This window comes from Amborella trichopoda, chromosome 1, assembly GCF_054954075.1.
Source record: "Amborella trichopoda isolate Santa Cruz 75 chromosome 1, AtrichopodaSantaCruz75HAP2 v2.0, whole genome shotgun sequence".
NCBI classification, from domain to species: Eukaryota; Viridiplantae; Streptophyta; class Magnoliopsida; order Amborellales; family Amborellaceae; genus Amborella; species Amborella trichopoda.
In genome coordinates this window covers 49581947-49600970 of record NC_142336.1, presented here as the reverse complement: position 1 = coordinate 49600970, position 19024 = coordinate 49581947, and the positions used below count along the sequence as shown (strand labels likewise).

Below are 19024 nucleotides of genomic sequence, written 5' to 3'. Positions count from 1 at the left end.
GTCAATCTCACAAGAAAGTGGATTTCTTGAGAAGCAATAATTGATGGCTATTTGAATGAGATCGAAATCATGCCATGTTAACCATGTTCATAGATGCGCGTGAATTGAATGAGGCCACCAACTCCCTCAACTGTAAAAGTGATAAAATGGGGCCGACTCAGCTCTCATATCTTATCTCACATTTGGCTCCATGCCTGCTCCTATATATACTTGCCATCGCATGCCTTGCTTCTCTCATCACAGCAGCTTTCACAAGCTCCTCATTACTAGAGCTCATCAAAGCATCTTTCACAAGCTCCTCGTTACCAGAGCTTGCTCAAATGGGTCTTTTTGGGGTCATATTTGCGTTATTTTTGGGAACGGGAGTGGCACATGGGCAACAGGTGCCATGTTATTTCATATTTGGTGACTCTCTTGTTGATAATGGCAACAACAACAACATTGCATCTCTAGCAAGGGCAAACTATCCACCCTATGGGATTGACTTCCCCCAAGGACCAACTGGGAGGTTTAGCAACGGGTTAACCACAACCGATGTCACAGGTAATTTTTCGGTACATTAATGTTTTTTTTTTTGGGATAGTTCAGTAGATAAACTTTTTTTATCCGTGATAGAAATGAAACTCAAGACAACTGCCTGCCACCCTGATCACCTAGTCTTGAGGCCGTTCCTAATAACTTAACCTTTTGTTTGTATAAGCTTTTACACTAAAAAAAAATACAGGTCCGAAACTTTACTACCGGTTTTGACTAGTTCCCAATGGATTTTCCTTTATATGTATATCGCCGATAAAAAAAACCTAGTGTTTGACTAGTTGGACCCACCGGTTCAGCTTTACAAACACTTCGTGTAGTCGATAAGTAATACATATTTTTAATTAGTCACTGCACGGTGTTGATGTACTAGAATCAACATTGGAGTCATTGTCTTTGGAAGTTATCGCCATTACCTTCAAAACAATGCATCTCAGTTTTGAAAAGTCGGATTTTATTTTGGAAATAATCTAAGTTGCCCTCCCTTACAACACAAAGAAACAGGTCTACAGTTTCTACAACAGGTCTACGGTTTCTACAAGGGCATATCATGAACCCTCTTGCAAGATTTTTCCGGAATTTTCAAAGAGTGAGGATAGGCTGTAAAGGATTTTTATCTTTAGTATTATTCTTGTGTATCCATTTAGGTGTTGATATTCCTGTGTTTTGATTGCAGCTCAACTTCTTGGATTCAATCAGCTTATTCTTCCCTATGCTACCGCAAGTGGTCGGCAGATTCTCAGGGGCGTAAATTATGCATCTGCCGCTGCCGGGATACGCGAAGAAACCGGCCAACAATTGGTAATTACAAAATTCCCCCAAGGCTGATGGTTTTCCAGAGCCAAACAATACTAAGTTTTCTTAAATTAAGAGATGAGAGGATTTTGATAAGGAAATAGTTAATATAAAGTTGACGCCTTAAAATATAGAATTAATGTGCACCCTAAATTTTTTCAAAAAAAGGTTGTTTTGATCTTGGAAAAACATCTAATTGATCATCTGGATATTGAGAGGTATAAATACGGAGATAAAAAAGGATTTCAAGTCCTAAAAATAGTACATCTGGCAGTTGTTATATGGACCGTCTATTTTCAAGATTATCATGTGTTAGTAGATTTGCTTGATTTGAACTATTTTTTGAGTTTAAAATTTTTTAATTAGAGACCAACATAAATTCTCGTGCCATCCTAAGTATTTTCGATATCTCGTGACAAAGTTTGGAGTTGCAACTCAATTTGATTGTTTAATATTGCAACCTTATGCAAATCACACCCTTTAGATAAATTGTATTTAATCAGGCTTTTCACAGATTAATGGATATTAAATAAAATGGACTTTTTAAGTTTATTTTATATGAATAACGAATCACTATTTTGCTAAAAAAAGCCTATTGTTTCTAGACTGTTTTTCCCTTTCTTGTAATTTTGGTAGGATTCACACATGGGGCCGTGCTTCTTTGCCCAAACGCCAAACCATGACGAAAAGCTGCAAGAATGGACAAATACCTTTTGAAATTGTATGGTTTTTTAGACTTCCACATATATTATGGTCCGTCAAGAATGGCAAAACAATTGGTGCTCCAAGGTTACTAGTTTGCATAGGCAAAAACCCATTTATCTTAAATAAAATATATCAAGCATCCACTTGATTGTCAAGTAGTTCGAGGATTGTATGGGTTCCGGCCCAGTTCTCCCCTAAACCTTCCCACATATATATATATATATATATATATATATATATATATATATATATATATATATATATATATATATATATATATATATATATATATATATATATATATATATATAAAGCTTATTTAATGCTTTTTTACCTCCTTTTCCCATCCCATAAACCCTTATATTAATTTTTATATTTCATTTATTTTAACAATTCTTTAGATCACGAATTCAAACTGATCCACACCCAATCCGGATCCCCAATCTTGCAATCCGACGATGATATGTGTGAACAATCTACCCACCGATCCTGGCCTTGAAACACTGACAAAAATTTCTTTCAACTTACTATTGTCTCTTTTGTGAATTTCTTTAAATAAAATAAAAATTAGGTAGGATGTTAAACAGTTGTTCTGTTTTTTTGATCTATTTGTATTTTTTTTTCATAATTAGCTTTAACTAAAGGATGGTGTAGTTTCTAGTATAAAATACTATTTTACATAGAATAAATAGAGGATCTTAGCTACCTTATGACGTGCTCTTAAATAGTGAGTGTGTGTGTGTGGAAATGTCTGATTTTCTTTCATTTTGATTGGACAGGGTGCTCGTATACCCTTTGGTGGGCAGATTGAAAATTACAGGAACACCGTTAATCAGGTGATAGCTTTGTTAGGGGACGAAGACTCAGCTGCTGATTATCTTAGCAAATGCATATACTCAGTGGGGATGGGGAACAACGACTATCTTAACAACTACTTCATGCCCGCCTTATATTCAACCAGTCGCCAATACACACCCCAAGCTTATGCTGATGTCCTCATCCAACAATACACACGCCAACTTACGGTAACTCATCCGAAAATCATGGCAAAATAAATTTACATACAGACCGAGTAATTTTACCCCGAAACTATCCTTGCATGTTTTTTCACACCAATCGGTCCACGGCAAAAAGGTTTACCATAAAAAATGAATAAATTAGAGTGAGCAAACATTCATACCTCCTTACATGGGGGAAGTTCTTTCATATGAATTTTTTTTCTGACAATTTTGTCATAAACGAAATGTACCCAAAGTATGAAATCATTTACAAAGGAAAGAAAATACTTCAGTCATGTTTAATGCTAGTCCCAAATTTGTTGTAAAATTGGATTGCAGCAATTGTACAACTTGGGTGCAAGGAAGGTGGCTTTAATTGGAGTGGGTCAGATAGGTTGCAGCCCAAACGCTCTGGCTCAAAATAGTCCAAATGGTGCCACTTGCGTACAACGATTAAACCAACCCATTCAAATATTCAACTCAAGGCTACGCTCACTTGTGGATTACTTCAACAATAATTTCCAAGGGGCAGCCTTCATTTATGTCAATGCTTACGGAATTTTCGACGACCTCATTAGTCGCCCCCGTGCTTATGGTAAGTAAATATCAACGGTCTTATGCTCTGTCTTCTCACTTTAAAACAATTGACTCTTTAAAAATGGGTAGTCTCACTGATAAGTGCATAAAATCTTTTGACATATTTGACATAATGTGAAAGATCTAATTCAGTTATTACTTGAATTCAACCCCCTATTACTAATTGATTTATTTTTCAGGTTTTACTGTGACAAACGTGGGGTGTTGTGGAGTGGGAAGGAATAATGGGCAGATAACATGCCTCCCTTATCAAACTCCATGTCAAAACAGGAGACAATATGTCTTTTGGGATGCCTTCCATCCCACAGAGGCTGCAAATATTGTAATAGCAAGGAGATCCTACGCTGCACAATCCTCGTCCGATGCTTACCCGATTGATATTCGACGGCTGGCACAGCTCTAAGAGCAAACTGTTTCATTACTAAATTTGTACTAATATATGCATCAAATATTTATATACTAGTCGATCTGTACCCTTTAGTATTTATTGATAAATGCTCAAGTGAGATTTTTGATTCATGCTTAAAGCTGCCCAGCATGGGCAAGGAAGCTCCTAGAGATTTGGTCAATATAAAGGTTTGTTGGGTCATGAGTTTCTTTTTTGACATTTTGGGATGAAAAGATGTATGGCTTGGAAATTGTACCAGTAATTTGTTCAGTTAAAATAAATTTTGGTTGGATTTGATCAGTTTAAATGAACTCTGATTGGGCTTTTAGGTCTTCTTCCTTTCCTTGTGGGACTGTTACAAATAAAATCCATCAGTTTCCTAAAAATGCCCATAGGTTTGATGTGTCTCAAGAAAAACCAATAAAATACACAAAACTAAGTTCATATATTTTTCCAAATCAAAGAAAAAAAACAGTTTAAAAATAAGAGAGGTATTGCATTACAAATTAAAGTTACATAGTAAGTGGAAACATCACACTCTCAGCAACTCTGCCTTTTTGGCATAGTGTTCTACAAAAGAGAATGCTAATGACTGTCCCCTCATATTTCCACGCATTCATTTTACTTCTAACATAAATTAAGCAATAAGAACTACCAACCTCAGACCTTCAAGGAACAGTCTCCATGGATCCTTGTATCCATTTATCTGATTGAATGAAATAAAGAAAAACAGAATCAGAACTGCAGTCTTTAACATGAGAGAGAGAGATTGAATGAAATAAAGAAAAACAGAATCAGAACTGCAGTCTTTAACATGAGAGAGAGAGAGAGAGAGAGAGAGATTTTTGAGGCTTTTAAGCTTGTTCGCATACAATTGCATCAAAACCACACAGATCCTTTCATTAATACTTCTATATACCAAGATAGAAAAGAGAAAACATGCACATATCAATATTGCAAGCTACAAATGGACTTCATGAAATTAAAAGAGCGAGCATGCTCGAGGACAAGAAGTTCCATAAGAGAACTAACGAAAGAGAGCATCTACCCATAGTGAGTCGGTAACTTGAAAGGATGACAACTAAAGGCTTTTGCAGTCCACCAGAGCACATGCATTGTGAGTATGAGATCTAATTAGTCAAAACAATATAACTGATAATCTTTTTGATTAGCAAGATGTTTCTTGAGATTATTTCAGCAAGCTTCTCGATTTGACTTTGAATAAAACTCAAAACCAGAGCTTATGCTGAAGAACTACGCTTCATGAGTTCACATCACTTTGCATTTGCCTGGAAACCAAACCAACATTAAATTTCAAATTCAGTTCCTTAAGATAACAGAATCTTCGTTGGCACTTACCATCTTCTCATCTCCATTTGAGAATGCCATTTAACCATCTATTTTAGCTCCAACTCATTTCAAGTCTTGTTGCTCATGCTTGCAATGCTTTAACCAATGGTTTAAAAACCGGATCGGTGACCCGGATCGGGCTTTTCAAAAATCGATCCGGATCGGCGAATCGGCGATCCGGATCGGCGAATCGGCGATCCGGATCGGAATCGGGTGAATCGGTCAGAATAAAGCTTCAAAAAAATCCGAAAAAATTATTAAAATTCATTATAAATATTGGTTTTTAGGAATTCAATAAAAAATGAGGGTACTCCATTAAGAATTTTCATGTTTTTGAATGAATATGCAAATATTGATATGTTCTTTCCCTGCATGAACCGCCGTTCAGCATTTAATTTACAGTATTTCGTGCTCATCCCTACACTGTTGCTGTTGGGACTCGATATGTGAATAATATGGTTGGGATAGGGTGGCCTCGGAATCATCATCTCTCTCGTTTTCTCTTTGAATAATATGGATTAAAAAAAAAAAAAAACAAATTTTCAAAAAAATCTATCATGGATTAAAAAAAAAATCACAAATTTTCAAAAAATTCTATCATGGATTACAAAAAAAAATTCGATCATGGATTAAACAAAAAAAATCACAAATTTTCAAAAAATTCAATCATGGATTACATAAAATTCGATCATGGATTACATAAAATTCGATCATGGATTACAAAAAAAAACAAACAAAAAAAACAAAAAATTCAATCGTGGATTACAAAAAAAGAAAAAAATAGTTCGATCATGGATTACAAAAAATTCAATCATGGATTACAAAAAACTCTATCATGGGTTACAAAAAAAGCAAAAAACAAAAAATTCAATCATGGATTAAAAAAAAACAAACAAACATTTCAATCATGGATTACAAAAAAAAAACAAACATTTCGATCATATATTACAAAACATTCGATCATGGATTACAAAACATTCTATCATGGGTGACAAAAAAAAAAAAAAAAACAAAAAAATCGATCATGGATTACAAGAAAAGAAAACAAACATTTCGATCATGGATTACAAAAAATTCTATTATGGGTTACAAAAAACCAAAAAATTCGATCATGGATTACAAAAAAAATCTATCATGGATTACCAAAAAAAAAATAAAAAAAAAAATAAAAAAAAAAAAATAAAAAAAAAAAATAAAAAAATTCCGTACGGAATCGCCGATTCACTGTTCGGACTCGCCGATTCCGTACAGTGAATCGGCGATTCACTGTACAGAATCGTCCGGTTCTCTCTAGAACCGGACGATTTCCGATTTTCGGGGCGATCCGGTTCCTTTTTCACTATTTCCGAGTCGAACCGGGCGAGTCCGGTTCGACTCGGCGTTTTTTAAAACGCTGGCTTTAACATAGGTAGAATGAGGAGAAACTTTCCTTTCCAGTACCAATTACTGCAATTGAACCCCTTATTTATGTCTTTCCTTTGAACAAAACTGAGATACTATGAATTCTGTTTACATCAATGCTTCTTATCATCATATGAAATCTACTTTTCTGTTTACTAGGTTATTCATAAAGAAGGCTATATCATTAACCATATACTCATTTGATTAGATTTTAAAAAGTAAACTTTGCATTATTCCATATCAGGGTAGATACACATGCACCTTCTAGTAGCACCTCTTTCTTTTTAAGTTGTCAATTCGTAGGTACCTTCAACAGATGCATTAGTTCTTATGCCTCACTGGCTTTTAACTTTTTATCCTTACTTGAATAAACAGCAAAAGAGCAGTAGAAGAAGCAGGAGAAGCGTTAGTAATCTCTTAACAAATATAACAAATTTCCAAATCATAATAATCAAGCATCTCCCATATGATTTGTCTACACAGGACATCTAAGAGGACTGCTTTCATTTCTAGTTTAGGCAGTGTGTGATTCCAGTGAGATAGACTGGAATCTGGTGCTTTTTAATGATTTTCTTTTTGGGGGGATTTGAACTTTTGATGGATCGAAAAAGGAAAAAGTACAGAAACAGGCTTGATTCATGATCCTTCAAGTGTTCAAAATATATTGCTTATATTTTGTACTTATTTCAGAGTAAATAAATCAGTTTCACCCATGACGCAGCACAGAAACTTTTGATAAGAGTTTCTTTTTTCAAGGCAAACTGAGTTTTTGATTCCTGGTCACTAAATCTATATTTCTTCGAGTTTTAAGAACAATTTGCCGGCCTGCTTTGCTCAATGAAACCTTTAAGAAGAATACTTTACTTATCACAAACGAACTTGAAACCGATAATATCTGTATCTTATGAGTTTTGCTGTATCTTTGCTTGTACAGTGTTGCCCTTTTAACGGTACAGTTTTCATAACATGATTATCTCGCTAAAGCCTTAAATGATCCAAATCGCACAAGTAAAGTAAGGGTGGTGATCATACATGCAAAAACATGCAATTGAAGAAAAACTTACTATATGCACATTTTTTGGGGTACATGAGAAATGATTATTTTCAAAAATTTCCCAAGCATCACAGACTATATTTCTCACTCCTCTTGTTCACTATTAAAAAGAGAACCCAAAGGATTGCAGTTTATCATCATGACATTCCTAGATGTGGAACTATATCATACACAATTTCAAGTTTGAATTCTATGGTGAACCACCCAAAAATAAATGGCAAGAATAATGTGCAGTGAATGTTGTTTTTGCAATTTCAAAAACCAATATTGATCTGGAATGAGTTCCAAACTTCATGTATTTTTGAATGGCTATTGGGGACTCTAGTTTTGCATGTATGTCATAGTGTGAGGCTCATTGAAGAAGCCATGATGAGTTTCCAGTTAAGTATAATCACCTCAGACATATCGATCAGAGATCGAGCTCAACAGTACCCATCACAAATAGTGCCGAGGGTGCAATGATCATCTCATTATGACTATCAGGCAGTTACAAACATATTCACATCCCATTGTCGATTGTTGAAATTTTGGATCAATGGAATACAAGAAACTGACTTTCTCTCTAACTAAAAGGAAAACCCCCCAAAATCTCAATGGGAACTGTTTCTCTATAAGAAACAAATAAGCCTCTCAATATTCGGGAGTCTAAAAGAGGCACCATCACAATGTTTCTGTCTAAAGGAAACTTTCTTCTCTTTAAGAGGAAATTGCATCTTATGCATAAGAGGCTCTAGCTCCCTTTCTCTCCAGAGGAACCACCATTCCCATATAGCGACCCAAATAGGGCACACAAATTCTCTGCAGTATCATCCCATATATAAGATTAGGATTCCATATTAAATAGGGAAATTTCTATAGATCTTACATATATCTCAAAACCACGAGATAGATCCAAGAGTCATAATCTTTTTGGATTTCTGTTTCTTTTAGGAAACTTATCAATATAAATCTCAATCCCACACAATATGGGAATATATCAATCCCACAAAATATGGGAATATCTCAATCCCACAACGTATGGATCAATCCCACTAAATATGAGATTTCCTTATGTGGGTGATTTTGGATAGCACCAAATCCAACAATCTCCACTTTGATATCAAAATCACCTGCTCACCATGCCAACATCCATTGGATAGCTTCATAAATTCATCATCTTTTGCCAAATAAATTTCATCAAATTTCTCCACCTCGAACATTGCATTCGAAACCTTATTGCCTTATCGAAAACGCTAAGCCAGGGCTCTGATACCTCATGTAGTGCTCTAATACCATTTGTTGAGCTTTGATACCATTTGTTGTGCTTTGATACCACTTACAGTTCTCTGATACTACTTGTGCACGCGGAGGCTTAAACCTGATGGGTTAATATTTGAAAAATAAAGTATGAGAAATAAAACGAGAAACACATACCATAAGAATACAAATATTTACGTGGTTCACCCAAGACGGCTACATCCATGGGCATGGTAAACATAAATCACTATACCAATGAAAGTTACATCAAAGATTTTGGAACAAACCTTGAAAAAATATCCAAGTCGAGCAAACCCTTTTAAACCACTCTCCCTTCATTCTCTTTACTTCTGGCAACCATTATCGACAACACCAGATAGAGATGCGAGAGCAACGAGAAACTGACTTTCTCTCTAACTAAAAGGAAAATCACCCAAAATCTCAATGGGAACTGCTTCTCTATAAGAAACAAACAAGCCTCTCAATCTTTAGGAGTTTAAAGGAAGCTTTCTTCTCTCTAAGAGGAAATTGCATCTTATGCCGAAGAGACTCTAGTTCCATCTCTCTCCAGAGGAACTACCATTCCCATATGGTGACCTAAATAAGGCACACAAATTCTCTGTATTTTCATCCCATATATAAGATTAGGATTTCATACTAAATAGGAAACTTCCTATAGATCTTATATATATTTCAAAATCACTAGATTGAACCAAGAATCCTAATCTTTTTGGATTTCTATTTCTTTTAGGAAACTTATCAATATAAATCTCAATCCCACAAAATATAAGAATATCTCAATCCTATATAATATGGATCAATCTCAATCAATCCTACAAAATATGAGATTTCCTTATGTTGGTGATTTTGGATAGCACCAAATCCAACAAAAAAAACAAGATTATTTTCTGCCTTCAAGCTAAATAAAAGTTAAAAGGTAGTAAACTAAACAATATAAGACCCAAAACTAACACATCCTCCTTTCAATGAACTAAAAAAGAAATTCTCAACAAGTCCTTGGGCTTATTAAAAGTTCGAAAACCTAAATTCAATACCGCTAGTGTTTACAATGAAGACTCTCACATCTTAGATAACATTGGTGGTCATCACTGTTCTTATCTCCCATTGATTATTGTTTTTTCAGGTAACTCTGTTCACTTATTTAAGATGAAGACTTTTTTTTTTTCTTTACTCAGCCTCATCTACTTTGGGCACTAAGGGTTTATATTGATCTAGGGTAAAACATGACCTGCTATTATGAAACACTTGTTTCTAAGAAAGAAAGGTTGTTCAACACACATTCTCTTTGAAAACTCAGGTTTAAAGTTAGCCTATAAAGCTATTCTACCCGGTGTTTGACTAGTTGGATGAGTCTGCTCAGACTCGCCCGAGTAACTGGGCTTGCCACCCTAGTAAGCCCGAATATCCTCGAGTTGGGAAGTTTTTTGTTTATGAATACTTATTTTTACATTTTTCCTTCTTTTTAGATTATTTAAAAAATACCCCTTGTCACAAATTATTTTTTTCAAAATCTATTTTTCACTTTTTTTTTTTAACCTCATTTAGATGTGCTTTGTTTAATATCTTATTTTTTTAGATTTTTATTTTCTAAATTTTTTTTTAACAATTTTGTTAGCTTTACTACTAGTCAGCCCAACGCAGGCCAAGTTATTCGAACTCGGCCGATCCCCTGGCAGGCAGAAGCACCCAACAAAACATTGATTTACACGGTTTGGGTGGGCCGAGTACTCGGCCTGAGTCGTTCAATTGAACATTGATTCTACCTAACCAAGACTTGGTTTTACAAAAACTTAGGTAATTTTGTACGTGCATAATCTAAATTCTAAAGAGTAAAGTGCATCACTGTTACATCTTTCCTCGTTTCTTCTCCAATCGAAATAAAATTGAGGAAGAGAGCTGACAAAATAATAAATGTAGGTGTTCAGCGTAAGGAATGGGCTCAAGGCAAGGTGGTCAGGGTGCTAGACGTGCCTCAATACGACGTCTTAGGTTCTACTCCTCCTATGGGTGGGAACCCCTTCCTCACCAAAAAAACAAAAAAATAAAGGTGATCAGCATCTACAGACCATCAAGATGCATTTAAAGATTTAGCAGACAATAGAGGGAAAAACCATATAGTGTGTCAGCTCCATTTCCCTCTGTTGGTATAAGTATTGGATCTTCTCACAAGCTGAGAAGTAAGAGAGAGGAGCAAATGAGGCACACCACCTGATGGTTTTTAAGAGAGACAAATTTATTCTATCCTATTTTTTTTAAAATGTAAGAAAGATAGTATTGGGGCATTTGACGATATTAAGGAAAGTAAAAATAGAGTAGGGTTTCTAGGATTTAGAAGCGTCGATGGAGCGGACAGCCCTGCGAATGCTAGGGTTGCCATTGCTAATGGATTGTGAAAATCTTCAAATTCTCTGGTTGATTATCAGTTGTCTCACTCTTCTAGTAATCCTTACGAGACAGCATTTCTCTCTCTAACCTTTAATGCTTCGGGATCTTTGTAATGTCTAGTTGATCGTGTCTTGTTAATCTTTCTCTCGTCTCTTTACATTGAAGGAGGTTGACAGCATGAGGGGCTCCATATTGCTTTTACTTGGCTCAGTGAATCTATTAATGAAAAGTTCTGGTTTCGACATTAGACCACAGTATTGGATTAATATCCTATAAATCTTGTTATTCGCTACTTTGATTTTCCGATTAAAAAAAAGATCAATCTAAGGATAAGGGGTCTGATCCAGATTTTTCTCCCATTCACTTACAACTCATTCCTTGTCTGCTCTTTCCCTCTCCAGGCCACAGTAAACGAACTTTTATAAAACTCTCTAGCCTCACAAAAGTTTCAGTGCAATATTAAATAGCAAGAGGAAGATGCAATGCGTTTCAGTTGTTGTAATTACACTCTCAAAAGGATATATACTCATATATTTAAAAATAAAATCACTAAAAGTTGGAGAACAAGTGCTTTGTCATTCCATTCTCAATAATAAAAGTGCTTTGTCATTCCTACACTCTTTTTGTCAAGGTCGCTTAGGACATTAGATGGCGCATGCCCAGACATGAAAATAATATGCATATTGTGAAAACATATACGGTTTTGACAATATTAAAACTAGAGCTTTATTTTTTAATTAGATTTCCTGGTACACATTCCCAAATAAACTTCCTAGTACCCTACGATTAAGTCTCTCTTTCTATAGATTCTTACTTTTATTGAATGCCACATGTCCCAAACTATGACCTAATATATGTAGAATGAGACCTATGGCATATTTCTATATACTTCAAATCATTCTGAGGTTTATATAGATAACATTGTAGCATCACAATTTGTCTAAAAAAGTTCTCATAAATCTTCTTAATATTTCGCTTTAGATTGTTCCCTTTATTCGTAAGGAAGATCTCACCCAAGTTTAAGAAAAGCTTAGTAACAAAGAACTAAGGTAAGCAAGCAAACAATTAAAACAAAGGGAAGGGAAGGGAAGGGAAGGGAATGGAAAAGTCTTGAAGTGAGCCTACTTGGTAAGCCAGGCCCATAGGCCCACAGCGGAGTTGGGGCCTGACTGGTTCAGGGTAGAGTCAGTGCAAGGGGAACATTCCTTCTGTCTTTAGGCTGCTTGAGCAAGAGATGCTCGACCAAAAGAGTTCTTCAAAGTTATTGTGCGTGGGACTGTTGTGGTCTAGGGTTGACCTATTGGTAGTCTGCAGTCTTAGGTTTGGGATGCTTTAGGGTTTGCTTGATTTGTATGGTCCTAGAAGGCTTAGGGTTAGGGTTTTAGTCAAAATTAGATTTTTAGGGTTTCAGGGCAGAGTCATCCCGTGAGAGAGTTAGGGCTTCATGGCAAAATAGCAGCATCCAGGGCCCTAAAGGGAGGGGCCGTATATATGGAGTTTACTGCCCAGGCAGTTAGCTGCCACATGTTCCTCAGTGGTTTTTGGTTGAAAGGTGAGGGTTTTGGGAGTTTAATTTCAACGCATACTATGTTATTGTAATTGCAATATTTAACGGGTCACTTAGGGTCTAAGCTTAGGTTGGCCTAATTAGATTCATGTTAAAGATGGGTAAGCCTAATTAGGAACGTTTAACTAATAGGCTGAGCTAATTAGGAAGGTTTAGGCTTGGTTTCTTTCTTTTAAAAGGCTAACAATTGTATAGACTGGGGTGGGGTGTAAAAGGACAAAATTTAGGCCACTTGAGCATTCAAGGGCTATAAATAACAGAAATGGTTTCCCCAAATCAGGAAGCACCTTACAAAAAGCCCGTGGGGGAAAGAGCAAAACGCTGAACCAGTAAGACCGGAAAGGATGGGAGCTCGAGGTCTGTGCTGGCTGGGTGTGCTACTCAGTAAGTGGCTGGCAAGAGACTCGGCAGATGAGTTGCTTTCTCGGTAAACATGTTTCCAAGTGAACGTGAGTCCCCCGACTCATGTGAGAGATTTCACCAAAGATGTGGATAGGTAGGTAGCTATGCTAGAAGCCCATGATATAATGTTGCTTGAGTCACCTTCCACCTACCTTAAGTGAAGGGTGCGGTTTTTATAAGGTTGCAACCTTAAAGGTGCATCTTAAAATTTTATCATAACATGTAATTTTATTGTAAATAATTCTTAGTATTATCTTAAAATCTAATTTTATACCTAATTAAATAATTTTAAATTTCACAAATGGTTAAATCAAGTAGATCTATAAATATATGAAAATCTTGAAAATGGATGGTCTAAATAATGTATTGCAAGATGCACAATTTTCAGAATTCAAATTTTTTTTCTTTCATATACATAGATCGCGATGTCTAGATTATCGATTAGAGGGCTTTTTCAACATTAAAACAACATTTTCCATAGATTTTTGAGGTGCATATGTGATTCTACATTTTAAGGTTGCAACCTTGTATAAACTTTTCCCTTAAGTGAATGGATCCAGGCTCTGTTGAACAGTTTGAGCCCCTCGAGTAGGGTTGTAGCTTCGGCTAGCTTCCAATGCCTGCGGGACCAGGGTTGCCAAACGGAACAAATGTCGAAATTAAGTTTAACAGAACCAGGCTCACGTGATCTCCACAAAGAAGTGTGGGGGATGGCCAGTTGGTTGTCAATTGAGATGGAAGGCTGAGGAGGAGAAGCCACTGGATCAATGAGATCTAGTTCTGTAGCTGCCTCCATCTCTGACTGAACCCTGTTTTGGCTATGCCTCTTCAACATGCAGACCTATCGATGACTACACTTTCCCGCTTGTGCTAGCAAATGCATAGCCAATGGATTTCGCATCTCCCAATCACGATACATCTGTCTGCTTCTAGAACACTTCTGGCAGGGGAACAAAGAGTCAATTTTGAAAGAACTTTTTGTCAGCCTCTTTGAGATCTGAATCTATCTGATTCAAAAGAGAAGAAGAATGGGAAATCATCATTGCAACGGTAAGCTGCTCCCCCCCGCGACCTACCGATCGTGCAGCCGACCTCGTCAAAAGAGATGACAGGGTTCTCCCTACTATTTGGAGCCGGGTCCACTACAGTCAGATTGCCTATCAGCTTGAAAGGGCTAGTGACATGGCGAGTACCCTTGGAGGTGTGGTCGCATGGGAGGGGCCGGAGGCCGACTTGACATGGAAGGCGGGTTGTTGGAGCGCTCCTGAAATTTTTGATTTGTCTGTTCCTAAGAGCTTGTCAAGTAAGGATCTACGTCCATCCCCAACTTCCTTTCAATCCACATCGGCATACTAAGGAGAGTCTTAAAAGGATGAATGGCCCTTTGAATTGTTTATTGTTGGTTTCCCTTTATGACTGATAATTTGATCCTTTCAAATATTGTGGCAATGATTGAGCTTTGCCCCAGAATATTCGATTATTACGCTCTCCAAGAGCAATGTAGCAATGGAAGCTTTCCACAGTAGTAAACCTGAGGAGCCCCAGGGACATGAGTGGATCGAGAAGAATAGAAAGGGCATGGTTATGGCGGTTACCCATTGTCATTGAAACAGTTGTAGCAGGGCACCTAAAAGGGATAAGGCTATAAGGCAGTGTATGAACATGTAAGGATTGGTTTCTTTGGCTTCCCGAAACATCACACACCAATTGGCTAAGGGCATGCCTCTTCTCTGCAGTTGGTCAACTATTAAAGCATTTTGGGAAAGGGCAAGCCAGGAGAAGAATAGGATTTTAGTGGTCCAATGGAACTCCACGCTTTGGCCACTATGGATGGAGGAGCGCAAGGGAAAGTGGGTGGTTCAATGAGTTTTTGATGGAAGGAGGATACAATAAGAATGCCGCATAGAGCCGGGCACCAGAGAATCTTGTCTTCACCAAAAATAGTGAGAAAAAAAAGAGCCTAGAAGGGTGGAAACGTCAATGAATTCCTAAAATTTGGGGGTCGGTGAGATATTTTTTGAAGTTAGGACTCCAAGTTCTAACAGGGTCATGGGAAAGGAAGAGTTCTTTTACTGTTGTATGTTGGTTAGGGGTTAAGAGGTATAGGGTTGGGAAAAAGTCTTTCAATGGGATTTGGGTCAACCAAGGATCGAGTCAAAACCTGATTCTATTTCCCCTCCTGGGGTGGAATCTGACGTTGCTTTTGAAAAGCTTGAGGACTCTAGTAATGGATTTCCATATCATATGCTGGAAGCTCCACCACTAGCCCACCACTCCGAGAGCCATGACATTTGGTTTAGATGGTATTTCGAGATGATGACCTACTTCCAAAGGTGTCCTTGTGTGGTAGAGCACCACTGTCACTTTCCTAGCAATGATTGGTTACCTTTTATGAGATTACGAAACCCAAGGCCACCAAGGTGGAGTGGTTGACAAATTTTCTCCCAAGAGACCAAGTGAAATCTGTGCCTGTTGTCGTTGCTCGCCCATGGAAAGTTGCACATTAGTTGTTCTAGGCGAGAACACACAGATACCAGCATATGCAAGAGCGACATATGGTAGATAGGTACATTAGAGAGTGGCCTTGATGAGGGTGGCTCTACCTACCGAGAAGAGAAAGTGACCCTTCCAAGTGGTGAATTTTCTATCAAACATATCCAGTAAGTGGGCCCAATGGCTCTGTTTTGGCTTTCTGAGGCATAAAGAAAGACCTAAGTAGGTTGTTGGGAGGCATTTGATAGACAACCCCATCAATCAACCAACTGTCGGATGATTAGGGGATCCATGGCTACCCTAATCATCTTAGTTTTATGCATATTAACCTTAAACCCGGTGGCCCATTCAAAACATTTAAGAAATAGGAGCAGGGAATCAACTTCCTGGGTGGAAGCTTCGCAGAAGACCAAGGCGTCATCTACGTATTGTAGGTGGGTGATGGTAATGAATGGAAGATGCCTCTTGAACTTATTTTTCTCGGGAAAGTCTTTCAATCGAGAAGCAGTGCAGTAGGCTAAAGTGGTAGCAGTGAGTAATTGAGCGACTTAAGAACTTCCTCCACTATAGCAAGAAAGAAGGGGATAGGGGACCCACATGCAGCATATCTCTTGAGGCTGGGAAGAAGCCTTTGAGTGTCCCGTTAATTAGGACCGAGAGGTGTAGTGAGGAAATGCATTCACGGATCCAAGACCTCCATCGATCATCCAAATCCATACGGGGTAGCGTGTTTTCAAGGAGGGTCTAATCCATATGATCATGTGCTTTTTTCCAGTCAAGCTTAATCACCAATCCAAGCACTTATGACAAATTCTGAGGGTGAAGAGTCTCATGGGCTATGAAGGCTCCATAAAAAATTTGATGGCCTTTTACAAAAGCTCCTTTCTTTGGGGAGATGATCAACCCAAGAACCTCATGAAGGCGAGAGGCCAACACCTTAGAAAGTATCTTGAAGGTGCTATTGATTAAGCTAATGGGCTGGAAATCTTTCAATTATTCAACCCCCTCTACTTTGGGAATCATAAAAGTGGCATTGAGGGCCTTAAGGAGAATTCCCTCCTATAGAATTCAACAAAGAAGGCCAGGAGGTCTTCTCGGGTGGAGTTCAAGAATTGATTGAAGTAGGTAATCAGGAAATCGTCCAGGCCTCATGCACGGTCTGGGCATAGGTCGTGAATGGCCTTTTGGATCTCATCCTCTTGGAACGGGCGTTCAAGCCAGGCCGAGTTCTCGGGGGGCAAAGAAAGAAAAGACATTACTTAAGGTGGGTCTCGACACAGAGGGGGCAGTAAATAACTACTTGAAGAATTTAAGGATGACCTCAGTTACGTCTACATGTTCGTTTAAATTTAAATCATCTACTTTGATGTAGGTTAAGGAATTGTCTTCCTACGACAATTAGCAATCTTGTGGAATACCACTATGTTGAGGTCCCCAAGTTTAAGCCTCTTGACTAGAGATCATTAGTACCAAAATATTTGTTCTTGTTTAAGGATCTTTGATAGTCAACTTTCAGCCATGTTCTAAGGAGTTTCTCCTTATCGGAAAGGGTGCGAAGTTCTTCCAGGTGGTCCCAATCCTGAATTTCCTAATGGATAGAAAATTTGCAGGATTCGTAGTTGCTAGGGAGGAGTTTGATCCAATTTTTTAGGGTGTGATTGATTGTTCCACCAAAAGGGATACACGATGAATAAAGTTGGAATTTTCAAGCTAGGCTAATTCAAACTGAAATGGTTTGGGGCCCCTAGAAACAGGTAAGGTTTTGAGAATGATAGGGCAAATTTCTGAAGTGGGTTTTGATAGGGCCTGGGCATGGGGTCCAGGGAAGGAAGCATCTCATTCTAAAGTGAAAAGAAAACAATCAAGTTTTGAGAGCGAGGGGGAGGAAGAATGGTTGGATCAGGTGTATCTTGTTCCTTTAAGAGAGATGTATATGAGGTTGAAGTTTGAGATAAAGTCTGAGAAATAAATCATAGTTGGTGTGAATCTGGAGGGAGTGTTACGTTCGAAAGACCAATGGCCCCCGAGGCTCCTATTGCCAGAATGGCTTCCCATTGGAATGGACCTAAATTGTTGGAGGGTAGGGTACAGTTGTTTTGTCATTGTGAGTGCCAGTATTGCAGGGGAAAATTAGTTAACCATAGTTTATAGTTCATTAATAAGGGTTCCCTAATTGCCAAGGGGCCTATTCTTTCACTTAGCATTGTGTGGCCTTAATGCTTAGCCAAGTTGCTAAGGGTTAAGTTTAGCCTCAACACACACATTGAGTAAGAGTCTTATGCACACACACACTCGCACCAACACAAGGCTAAAGAGTACAAGGGTAGTGGCCCATTTTATTAAGCTGTACACTTACAAAATATGCTACCACAAATTCCCTCTCAAGGGTCTGGGTTAGGGGTTTATATAGCCCTGCATACAACCATTTGTACACGTGGTGGCCAGCAGCAGCCTAAGGCCTGGTCGTGGGTATCTGGCAGGCAGCCAGGCTACTGGCCTCATGCCACGTCCTGAGGTGAGGCCACTTAATGGGGCCATGCCCATGCACCATAACCGTCGCCTATCTTTGTGGCCCATGTCCCGATTGTTACCAACGTCTTGGCCGTTACACCCACGTCGGCCATCTTGGCTTGTTTGAATTTTGAACCTTGGCACCTACCCAACCCACATGTGCCTATAAAAACCACGGTCAGCCCACAGTTGCTGTGTGCTAAGCTGTGGTGTACAGGCTTATGCACTTGTGCACCATGCTATTGCGCATGGGCCTTATCCACTACTATCCGCCAGTTAACCCAAGGCTTCCACCATTCCCTCAATAAGATGTGTAGGCCTAAATAACTCCGCATCGAAGAGTTCCCATACCAGGCGTCCAAGTTGAATATCTGTGAGGCATTTACCGATGAGGCTTGACTATGCACCAACCTGGTGCATGAGGCTTGCTGGGCCATGCCTAAGGCAAGAAGGAGGCCCAGATGAGGCCTTAGGCAGAATGGGCGGTGCATCAAGGGAGGTTTGTGAGCCTCACCCTTGACCAACATTCACATGGCCAGCAGAGGTCCTGACGGTGGCTTCTATAGTATTTTTGGCTTGTTTCCTAT

General features: G+C 38.3%; 2 protein-coding genes across 10 annotated transcripts in view; one reads left to right on the top strand and one right to left on the bottom strand.

Moving 5' to 3' along the window:
• Positions 1 to 236: 236 nt before the first annotated feature.
• Positions 237 to 4324, top strand: LOC18442411 (GDSL esterase/lipase At1g29670). Its single transcript, XM_006852629.4, has 5 exons — positions 237 to 543; positions 1211 to 1335; positions 2814 to 3059; positions 3372 to 3627; positions 3809 to 4324. Exons 1-5 carry the CDS (start codon positions 321 to 323, stop codon positions 4030 to 4032), a joined length of 1074 nt encoding a protein of 357 aa, XP_006852691.3. The 5' UTR covers positions 237 to 320; the 3' UTR covers positions 4033 to 4324.
• Positions 4325 to 4492: 168 nt separating this feature from the next.
• The window catches only part of AG (floral homeotic protein AGAMOUS), a 68727-nt gene continuing 54195 nt past the window's right edge, over positions 4493 to 19024 (bottom strand). For all 9 annotated transcript variants that reach the window (XR_016052686.1, XR_016052963.1, XM_088861867.1 and 6 more), the window contains 1 exon segment: positions 4493 to 4723. Coding sequence is in view for 7 of the 9 variants with exons in the window: in XM_088861867.1 (XP_088717993.1) it covers positions 4720 to 4723 (4 nt within the window). In the remaining 2 variants the exon portion in view is untranslated.